This window comes from Coffea arabica, chromosome 2c, assembly GCF_036785885.1.
Source record: "Coffea arabica cultivar ET-39 chromosome 2c, Coffea Arabica ET-39 HiFi, whole genome shotgun sequence".
Classification (NCBI taxonomy): domain Eukaryota; kingdom Viridiplantae; phylum Streptophyta; class Magnoliopsida; order Gentianales; family Rubiaceae; genus Coffea; species Coffea arabica.
Window position 1 is genome coordinate 6,450,852 of NC_092312.1, and position 11,696 is coordinate 6,462,547.

Consider the following 11,696-nt stretch of genomic DNA (forward strand, 5'->3'; position numbering starts at 1 on the left):
ACAGAAGGTTGGTATATATAATAGTCTCCATAGGGTGTCAAATGTCTCTTCATTTTTCCTTTTACATATGGCTGAGAATTTTAGAAAGAGCTCAAAAGTGATCTCTCTCTTATTAGCAATATCGAAACTGTAGTCGTAGCTTAAATGAACTTCAGCAAGTTCACAAAATCGTTCGTAGACTGCCATTTCCTGAAGAAAAAATATACACCATGTTGTACTTTAAGACCTCCATCCCCATTTGCAATTCCTCTCAGCTCTCGAGTATTGTCGCCTGCATTTGATAAAATCTGCAGTTTTTCATAATTTTCTTCAATTTCACTGAATAATCCTCTTGTTAAGATGAAAATCTTTTCTGCTCCTGTGGGATGTTATCCATTGATTGCCACGAGAGCTGAGTGTGATGCTAACCTAGTAGGACTTTACCCCCATGAAGCAGCTGTTCCACCTAACTTGCAGAAGGTAGCAACAGGTGAATCCTGGATCAACAACTAACTGCAATCTCTGAGTTTGATTGCTGGTCCTCGGCACCAGTAAGCAGAGGGCTCTTTTGGAACTGATTTCTCAGCTGTCCACATGCAGCACTAGCATCAAGACCTCGAGTCTGCCGGACACTGACGGTTATTTTACGGGACTCCAGAGCGGCTGCAAATGCAAGAGTCTGCATAACCAAATTTATTATACCTATCAGTTGACCCCGCTCTTGCTAGAAAAAAATAGTTTAGAACTAAATTGGGAAAGCTAAAGGGTCCAAAATGAACATCCAAAGAAGAAGGGAGATAAAACGCGTACTGATTTTTTATATGGACGCTGGTAATCAGATCCTTCAACTGGATTAAACGGTATCAGGTTGACATGGTAACTACGACCCCATTCATGAAGCAGTTCTGCTAACTCTAACGCATGCTCAATGGTGTCATTGACTCCAGCTTCACAAGAACAAATAAAAGCCAAAACTATTGTTACTTCCTCTCTGCATGCCTATCAAACAATTGAAGTCATGAAAACCTTTTACTCGCAGAAGTCTGGAATACCTAAAAGTGTGTATTCGAAAGACACCCGTCGACTGGTTTCAAGGAAATAGTCCCTGCAATCCTTCATGATTGCTTCCAAAGGATAGGACTTTGCACTTGGTACTATACTTTCGCGGAGTTTCTGGTTTGGAGCATGTAAGCTGGACAAAATGTGAAGGAAATGACACATCACGAATCAGAGTTGAAGTAAGCTTAGCTAAGGAAAAGATGTTCTAGGCTTTCACAGCTTAACAACTAGTTTTTAAGGATGGTCAGCAATGATATCTGGAAAAATCATCGGCAAATTATGATATTAACTGAGTTTTATGGTAACTACGAGAACCTCCACTAAGTTCTTAAATCACACTAACCACCCTGATAATTCCCGACATTCATCAGACAAAGATTGAAGAGGAAGTTAGTGAAATATTAGACCCGTGCCCGCGATAATGATGGAAACCAGGGGAGATTAAGGTAAATTAGCAAAAGTTCAGACCATTTGAGTTCGTGCCTAAGCTTGGCAATCACCAGAATTATTAACTCCACCAGGAATAATGCCCATAATTCCTGTACCTATGAATTCAAACAAACTGGTGCAATCTGATGTTGTCAGGTTTCTACTGTAGCTCAAGGAAGCAAAATATACTTCCTTATACCTAAGCATGATGACCAGTGAATTGAACAGCATAAAGAGCAACATCTTCTAACTTCGTTGGACTTATCTAGAAGTTATGTCAAACTGCTTTTAAGAGAAGCAGAAAGAAAGGGCTTCCACCCTTTTTTTTCCCCTTTCCTTGTAACAGAATAGAACAGCCATCAGGGACGTGTTGAACAGTGATATAACAGTTCAATGCCTGAAGGTCTATTGTGCAAACACACAAGGAAACATTTCTATCCCTTTTCAGTCCAGAAAGCAGAATATGCAATGACATTACCTAATAGCCAACGTCGATTGAAGCTTGTGAGAAGCCAGCTTTTTTATTGTATTTGGAACTCCAACAGTTGATATTGTGATCATCCTCTGCCCAATTTGGATATCCTGAACAAAGGATGGCATGTGAACAATCTTTACATCCACATAAAAAAAAACTAGCTACACAGTTTAATACACCACCTATGTTAGATTTTGGAGCAATTTGAATTTTCAGAGTGGAGAGGCATAGAGGACCTTATTCAGGCAACGGTGTGCTTCAAGAACTTCTTTAAGGTTCAACATCGGCTCACCCATTCCCATAAACACGACATTTGTAACCCTGTGCTTGAAAACATCTTCTATTGCCAACACCTGCACATTTATGATCATGGGACTACTTAAATGCAGCACGTACAGAGTGCTTCCAGAGACCATAACAGGATCCACAACTAAATAAAATGACAAAAGTTTAGCATCAGTAGTTCAGAAGTGTATAAACTTATGTTCACAAACAAACAGCAGGCATGTAAACAAAGGAAACTCACTGGACTTTTTGGGGAAAGAAGGGTACAACGAGAATCCTAAGGACGATTAACTAAGGGAATAAGGGACGCAGCAGTGGATAAATAGCCTAGGTTGATTTAATAAGAAAAAGATGCCATGAGTCCTGAGGATGGAGGTAACGAGGCAGGGAAATTTTTCTCACAGCACCTCCAAGTGAAAGAGAGCCCATCTGTCACCTGATGTAAATTTCAAAAATAGCATCAAACAGATGTAAGACATACCTGCTCTACAATTTCATGCCTCTTAAGGTTTCTTGCAAATCCCCCCTTGCCAGTGGCACAAAAGGAACAGCGCAATGGACAGCCTACCTAATTGACACAGGGAGAAGATTAACAATGGAATCAACAGGGACTATGTACTCAATGTTAAAATAGATATCCCAAAAATGGATATATAAACCACCACATTTAAACGTTTTTGCAGTAGAAAATAACCTGGGATGAGACACATGCAGTCAACCTGACTGAACCTTTATCATCTTCCACTGGTATCCCAACAGTTTCAACCAATCGGTTGTCCTCCAATTTTATCAGTAACTGGGAAGATGAAATAATAAAAAGTCACAAGATATAATGAGACAGTAGACATATAAAGTCACAAGATATCACAAGACATAATCAAAAAGTAGGCATATAAAGACAGCCAAATCTATCACTTTGGAAAGAATTGAGATGGACTAAATCTGGATATGCGCATGTTCTTGCTTCATGTTTATACATATAATGAGCAACAGAGAGTCATGGCGAAGGCAACTTATGCATGACATTATTATGCACTCCTGTAGTCTTAGGACATGACATTTTTATGCATGAGACAACCATGATGTTTATCACCAAACTTAGCACTATGAATACTGGAAACCCAAGTTCTATGCAAAGCAAGTTCCTGAATCATGTAATCTTAGTGCCAATTCTAGCGAGTCTAAAAACAATTAAAAATATTCCTTGATTGCTTCTTTTGCCAACGGGATTCACAAATGCCGAGAGCCTGAGACCCAGAGATCTCTAGGTCATCTGAGAGAAGGCACAAGCTCTGAGACATAATTAAACTTTTGATGGCAATTTCAGTGAACCTTACTCGTTTTCTCCATATTGATACTACCCTACAGCGATCCCAATTACAAACTGTGATTCAAATTTCACCCGACGCAAACTTACAAACCAAAATAGAATCTAGACAATAAGTGCTCCCACATCCCAAAAAAGCTTCCTGCCAAATTTCCTTGAGAAAAGAAATAACTTGCCTCACTTTACGGCTCCAGACTTTCTATTGTAAAAGGAAATCATTCAAATCATTCTTCAATTTTAATTCGCCAACTCTCCAAAGCTTCAGGTTTCAGGTGAATTAACTAGTTCTTGTAGAAGTCTAGTGTCCTCAATGAATACATGTTTGTTACCAAATAAGAAATAATCTTCTCTTTGGTTTCCTCCTCTTTATCTAACACAATCCTCCATGGATGCTCAATGCTGACATACATATACATATATACATATATCTATATATATACGTATATGTATATGTATATGTCCATTCAAACTAGAATCTTGTTTAGATATATATTATTAGCTCAACCACCACCAAGAGCCGAGCCAGTTTTGTCAAGAAACTACCTTAATGGTGCCATCAGATGCCGTAACATTCTTATATACTGGTGACCTCCCAACTCTCCATCCTGCTTCCTGCAACTCATTCCTGAATGCCAATGGCACTTTTCATCCAAAAAATTACCCCAAAAAAATTACCAATTAAAGTTGAATAAAATTAGGCAAGATTTGGAAAAAAAAATTACTCACCTTGACTAAAGTCTTGAATTTCTTTAACTTTTCTTTTATACAGTAAATGGTGCAATTGTTTACCTCTGTAGCGTTCCTAAAATGACAAGTACTTGCTAGTTACAACAAGAATTTCATATTTCCAGAAAAGCAACTGAAGATGGAAAATTGATTGGTCCATTTATGCTTTTAGGCTAAACCCACTAAAACTATACCTGACCGAAATCGACGGCAAGTTGTTGAAGCTCTTGCTCAGACATGCCGAGGAGAACCTGCGACTGCAAGTCCACTTTTGATGATGCCTCGGCCTTCTTCTTGAGAGAAGGTAAAGTTACGGTGCTACAGGCGACAGTCAGGGTACGGAACCTTACGGCGCGTGCAAAGGGTGCTGTGACCACGTGCTGAAATATCGCCATTGACATGCTTCGAGAGACTGGATGAATGGATCGAGAGACTCTGCGAGGGAGGAACACCAGGGCCGAGATGACACTATAAACCCAGGCTATGCCTTAAGCCTCACATTCTGGATTTATCAACCTAAGGTAGACTAAGTGCTTAGGAACTTGCCCGAAGGTGTGTGTTTTTGCTGACATGTCAATTGGTGATTTGCTGAAAAGTTGTCGTCCGCCATGCGCCGTTCACGTGACCTGCTGCTTGCAATTGGGCTGTGAATTGCGTTTGTGAGCCACCGACTGTTTGTCCGTTTCCTTCAACCCACTTTCGCACCTTTAAAGAGAGTAATGATAATAGTAATTGTCCTTTTCCTTCAACCCACTTTCGCACCTTTATTTTCGATTTCCTTTCTTTGCTTCCTAAAGAAACCCATGTGGGTTTGGTAAGAATTGACTACTCCATGCTTCAGAATTCTGAACAGTCCTTTCCTCTCCTCTCAGTCCATGGTCCCTCACTCTTCAGCATCACCGAGACGCCCCTGATCTTTTCCTTCTTCATGATCATCATCTCACTCTTCATTCTTCCATCTTTTTTTTTTCAACATCATCTTCATCTTCTTATCTTCTATCTGTCTTGGTGAGAAGAAAAAAAATAATTTGCTCCGAGCTTCTTTCTTCCTCTGCCAAAAATAATCTAGCCATTTAATTTTTTCCCTTTTTTGAGCGAGATGAGGAGTTTAGTTGCAGCTTTTGGAGCAAACTAATGTTGTTTATTTTTTTTTACATTGCAAGATAAAAGGCCTTCAGATGTTTCTGCATCTGCTTGATCGTCTTCCTCTCCTCTTCTTCTCTCTTATTATTTTTTTTTTGGTCAAAAACCTCTTCTTCCTTTCACCATTTTTCTATCTATGCATGTGATAAGCAAGTGATAGAGACAAATCTGAAATCCTTTTACCTATTGAATCTGAACATTTTGAGATTTTTCTTTCATTAAATTTTCTGTTCATGTTGTTTTCTCCTTTTACTTATCTGATCTGAACTTGACCTTTTTTTTTTTTGTGATTGCAGGTGGGAAAAGTTTGTAGATTTCATGTTTTTATTTTGGTAAATTAAGTTTTGGTTGTAATTTTCCAGGTTTTCGGTATTTGAATCCTTAACAAGAAAATATTTGGTTTTTTTTTTCAGGTTTTCGGTATTTGAATCCTTAACAAGAAAATATTTGGTGCCTTCTTAGTTTTTGGGGTTTCTTTGACAAACAGCCAATAGCACTGTAAGTGATGATAGAGCCCTACTAATTTAGATACTTGTTTTCAATACCTCTTCAGATCTTGCCTTTCCCTTTTCTTTTACGAGAACATCATTTATTTATTTTAGTTTACAAAAATTCCAATTTTTTAAAATAAAATTCCTGTTGATTTGGTTCTGAGAAGCTAAGATTGGCTTCTAATCGTCTAATGGGGATAACATTTTGCGAATAGTCTAAATTATAGTAGATTTACTGGTCCCTAAAATGGTTTCTATCTTTGTAGCAATAAAAAATTTGATATGATCTGTTGGTCTTTCTAGTTTCTTCATTTGTTGAAAAGGTATACTTAATTTTTTGCAGCTGAAATAACAGGAAGATGTTAGGATTCGTTTGCATTCAGATCCCATTTTCTTAAATTATCTTTTTTTCCGTACTTTTTGTTATGTTATTAACATACATCACTACATTAAAGGCGTGAACAAATCAAGATTCAATCATTCTATAACCAGTTCATGGAATAGTAAGATTTTCAAGTTAACAATGCTATATTTTTCCTTTTTTTCGGCTTTTGGATTGAAGGGTGGTCACTATTGGATAGGGTTGTTCTTTAATTTTAGCCTTAGGTCCTTCATTATTTGCATGCTGCTAATACATTATTTTTGAATGGTGGATACCTTTTGAATTGTCTCATATATGTACGGTATTTATTTTTGAAACAGCTTTGAGATTTTTTTCCCTTTTTTCTTTGTACAGACTATGATCATGTTGCGAAAAACACTTCAAATTTTTGGTGCTATTGTATTACAGGGGCGGAGCCAGAAAAAAATCTTAGTGGGGGCACAAATAATACTAAAATTTTTTTATCTACTCTTTTTTTTTTATTTTTTGGGCAAAAAATAAATAAATTCACTAACAAGTACAATTGATATGTATATTCCATGAAAAACATAAAAAGACAAACTCAAAATTATTAATGTAATAATAATTTTATTTAAAAACTTCTTTTATTGTCATTTTTTGCACCTTCATTATCCTTGGCTTCTTCTTTATTAGACGGCTCTTTTTCCATTGATTTCCTCTTGAAATATCTCTCCATAGTTTAAGAAATTAAAATCAATATATAAGATACTAATCCAATTAAAATATTAAATGTCCAATAAAATCTAATAATCTATCCAAGAACTATTTTACAAGTTAAAGTTATTTATTAAATCATTAATCACAACATATCATTACTATATCAAATCACAACTTATTCATTCATTACTATATCAAATCATTAATCAGAATATATGAACCTAATCAAGTTAATTAGACAAAAGGATCCATATAAGAATAATTTAAAAGTTAAAATATATGTCAAATGGCCTTCTATTCATCATTACATTAACTCCAAATAAGAAACTAATCAAGAAAAATAAAAAATAAATTATAAATCTATAAAATCACCATTTCACAAGTTAAAATATTTATCAAATATCAAATAACCCATTTATTAGTTATTACATTAACTAATCAATTTTCAAATTTCTCTAAAACAGTAATAATCTCATGCTCTAGAAATATATTTGCAAACAAATTTAAAATAATAATAATAATAAGTAATTGTTTAGAACCTGATTTTAATGGTCTCCCAAAATTGGTGAAAAGAGTTGCAAATCAGTGGCACTGTAGCAGACTCAGGTCCCTTTACTTCCTTTGTGCCCCGTATCACGTTATTTAATTGGAAAGAAGTCAGCTTCAATGACTGGTTTCTTGCGGTTGAACTGAAGAAAGCAGGTCTTGGCTTTCAAAAAGCCTACTCCTTTAATGGAACACTGTTTGAAGTAGTCAACAACACCATTTTCATGACAGGAAAACCAGGATAGGATCGGACTATTTGATGGGAGAGACCATTTTCAGTGGGGACAACCAAGAGGCAAAAGAGGAAAAGAAAATTGGGGAATGGGGACAAAGGAAGTAAATGATTAATGATGATTGGATGAAGTAATAAAAAGAAAGAGTAGTTAGTTGGGTGTGGAAGAAGAGGAGTCGTGGGTTGTGAAGTGAAATGGGGGACCACAGAGTAAAGGGAATTTGGAGAGTGGGGACCAAAAGTAATGACTGATATAATTGATATTTGGTCCTTAGAGGAGGAAAGTGAATGATATAAATTTTGTGATCCATTCTTTCATATTTTTTTAAAAAAATTCTGGGGGCACCATTAAAATTGTATCAAAATTATAGGAGTATAATAGGAATTTAAGGAGGGCAGTGGGGGCCCGTGCCCCCAGTGCCCCCACTGTAAATCCGCCTCTGTTGTATTATACAAAGAACTGAATGAGTTTTACCAAATCATAGACTTATTGGGTTGTGAAAGACATTACCACTAGAGGTCATGGCTTTCTTTTTTCTTTTCATTTTACAGAATATCATTTTTTCCATAACTTTTTTAAAGCTTGTTGCTCTGTGAATGTTTTCCTTATGAATGGAAAGTACCAATTTGAGACATTCTTCTCAGAATTTTTTGGAAGATCTTGAACCTCTGAACTCTAGGCAACCAAAATAAGATAGGTAAAGCATAGCTCTTCATCAGTGAAATTTCCCATCATTTTATGTCTATGCTACCATTTTCTCTTACACTTTTCATGATTAATTTTCATATAAGTACGGATGTATAGCAGTTAATACTAATATTTTTATGGCCAGTAATAATTCTCTGATGCATTTCTTTAACCTAGAATTCCAAAGTTTAGATGGGTTCTATAGGACAAACATAACTAAGATTTGAGAAAGTCAATTTCATGTCAGTAATTCTAAAGACTTATTTAGAGGTGCAAAGGGAGTTCAATAGTCACTTTTTTGTTTTAAGATTTTGACAATTTGCAGGGCCATTCAAATTTTAAGTTTTTTTGTAATCTGAACTAATGTTGTCAAGAATTTCTCAGTTTGACATTTCTTAAATGGTGTATATTGGTTTATCCTTCCATTTTTTTTTTTTGCATAAATGTGTCTATTCATGAGCAAAAGAGGCCATCTGCCCTCGATCTTTACAAAAGAGGCAAGAGAAAGTGTAAGAAATCTCAGAACTTTCGCTCCTTTCCACAGTCAATTTTAAGAAAGGTTCAAACTGGATATTTCTATCCATTCAATTGAAAAAAAATAAAATCGAACGAAAACACGGCTAATTAACCCAGAAGAACCTGGTAGGATTGAACAATAATAACATACTGCTTGTAATAGTAAAAATAAACCGTGCCAATGTCGAGAAATGGGTATGTTTGGATTGTGGACTATTTTCAAAAATTTATTTGCTTGCATGATCAACCTATTTTACAAACATTTTTTTTTTATCTCACGGGCATCACATAAAAAAAAACTATAATATCTACTATCCAGGCATAAAAAAGAGGGAAACTTGCAAGAACAAGCAGACTTGCACAGGCACTCGTAATAACAAACACGAATTCAGCTCAGATTATAAACCTCGAAAATAACGAAACCCAAGAAAGCAAAGCAATGTGAGAAGCATTTTCTACAGACTTACTTCGCTTATGGATTGCCTCCTGAAGATCAGCAACAGTAGCCTACAAGGACAGAGCCCAAAACCCATCATATTTTCTCTCAATTCTAGTGTTGCAAATAACTTTTAGCTAAATTGAGAAAATAACAAGAGAAGAAGAGGACGAATAGAATAGCATACGGAATCATCGAGGTCAAGGCCACCCTTTACTAGTTCTCTGCCGCTACGTGTAACGACCGTCACCTTCATCCTTCAAAGAGTAAGCCTCCGAAAGACACAGCGAGAGAGGGTACAAAAGTTCTGAGAGGTGGAACGAAGATCTGAGGATCGCTGGTGTTTCGGGACTGGGGGGGGGGGGTTATAAATATAATAATTAATTATAAGAGTACTGAAATGTTTATGACGATGAAAAATGCTGATGGGGGTGGGGGCGGAGCACGTGAGTTGGCAAATGAGTGGGCGTCGCCTTGAGTCTAATTTCGATCCAATGGCAGTAATTAATGGCGTGTCGTTGGGAAGTAGATAAACAGCCCATTCGCACCGATGAACCACCCTCCCGCTACTGGTCCTATTCTGGTGGTACTACGCCACTACACTTCACGAATATCCTTTATATATATATAAGAAGCACTTGGCTTCTACTGTTGGTGGGATTTCGAGTGCATCTCCGTGCTTGAGGATGTTGTACATTCGAGTGGAGTGCACTTTTTGATGGTTGTACGTTACTTTTGTCCTTCACCTTGTGATTTCTCCTGGACCCCACATTCATTGCATGTATAGTTCAGGCTGATGATGGATGTTCCTAAATTATTCGATTAAAAAATATTTATTCCACTCTTGAATGAAAAGATTAGAAATAAACTTCAACTGAAAAAAAATTTAAGAGTTATGATAGGCATAATAAAAGATGGATTTAGAAATTTTATTTTTCAATTAAAATTAAATTTAAACTTTTGGAAAAAAAAATTAAACTGATAGATTTTACTCTTAAATATGATAGACGTGGTTATTATGGAGAAAACTGATAGATTTCACTCTTAAATATGATAGACCTGGTTATTATGGAGAAAATTCAAGAGTTATGGTTCTTTTATAAATTACAAATAAGCTTGAACTAAATTATTGGAGTCTATATCTTTTATATATAAAGGATACCTAAAATAACAATCATGGGAAAAAAATGATTTGGAAATATTAAATGCACGGTTGATTTATTGCTTTTGGAATGTGGACCTCACTTTATGCATTGGAAGCTTGTGCTTCTCACTTCTCGCATTGTCCTTCAGCCTAAGATTTTTGCTTCTTTCCTTGTGGATCCTGGACCCCAAATTGATTGTATGTATAGTTCAGGCTGGTAATCCATATTCCTATAGTATTCAATTAAAAAATTAAAATTAAAATAAACCTCAACTAAATTAAACCTTCGGCAAAAATTAAAAATAAACCTGAATTGAATTATGATAGACATAATAATCGCAAATCACACATTTAGAAATATTAGATTTCTAAATTAAAATTAAAATCTTAATCGAAAGACTTTGATAATTATGGAATATAAGTTAGTGATTAAAATTCTAATTCAACTCCAATTTTAAATTAAAAGATGGATAATTAATGCATATATATATAAAGGATATATGGAATAAGTGATGGTATTTTTAGACAAATATAATATAGGTTTTAATTTTTAGACAAATATAATATAATATACATAAAGATGTATACAGCCTAAGATTTTTGGTTCTTTCCTTCTGGATCCTTGACCCCAAGTTGATTGTATGTATACTTCAGGCTGCTAATCCATGTTCCAATAGTATTCGATTAAAAAATTAAAATTAAAATTAACCTGAACTAAATTAAACCTTCGGCAAAAATTAAAAGTAAACCTGAACTGAATTATGATAGACATAATAATCGCAAATCATAGATTTAGAAATATTAGATTTCTAAATTAAAATTAAAATCTTAATCGAAAGACTTTGATAACTATGGAATATAAGTTAGTGATTAAAATTCTAATTGAACTCAATTAAAAAATTAAAATTAAAATAAACCTGAACTAAATTAAACCTTCGGCAAAAATTAAAAATATACCTGAACTGAATTATGATAGACATAATAATCGCAAATCATAGATTTAAGTTAGTGATTAAAATATAAGTTAGTGATTAAAATTTTAATTCAACTCCAATTCTAAATTAAAAGATGGATAATTAATGGATATATATATAAAGGATATATGCAATAAGTAATGGTATTTTTAGACAAATATAATATAGGTTTTTATTTTTAGACAA

The 11,696-nt window shown here is 35.0% G+C and overlaps 1 protein-coding gene across 4 annotated transcripts; it reads right to left on the minus strand.

Annotated features, from left to right (window-relative positions):
* Positions 1–87: 87 nt before the first annotated feature.
* Positions 88–9,765, minus strand: LOC140034968 (uncharacterized). Of its 4 annotated transcripts, none has more exons than XM_072073935.1 (12): positions 9,580–9,765; positions 9,424–9,463; positions 4,475–5,280; positions 4,281–4,356; positions 4,098–4,195; positions 2,922–3,023; positions 2,709–2,795; positions 2,179–2,295; positions 1,946–2,049; positions 1,032–1,171; positions 790–926; positions 88–658 (listed from the first exon to the last, which is right to left on the minus strand). In XM_072073935.1, exons 3-12 carry the CDS (start codon positions 4,679–4,681, stop codon positions 482–484), a joined length of 1,245 nt encoding a protein of 414 aa, XP_071930036.1. In that variant the 5' UTR covers positions 4,682–5,280; positions 9,424–9,463; positions 9,580–9,765; the 3' UTR covers positions 88–481. The 4 variants fall into 4 exon arrangements, with proteins under 4 accessions (XP_071930036.1, XP_071930038.1, XP_071930037.1 ...); XM_072073937.1 differs by having other exon boundaries at positions 4,475–5,284; XM_072073936.1 differs by having other exon boundaries at positions 4,475–5,331.
* Between the last annotated feature and the right edge of the window lie 1,931 nt (positions 9,766–11,696).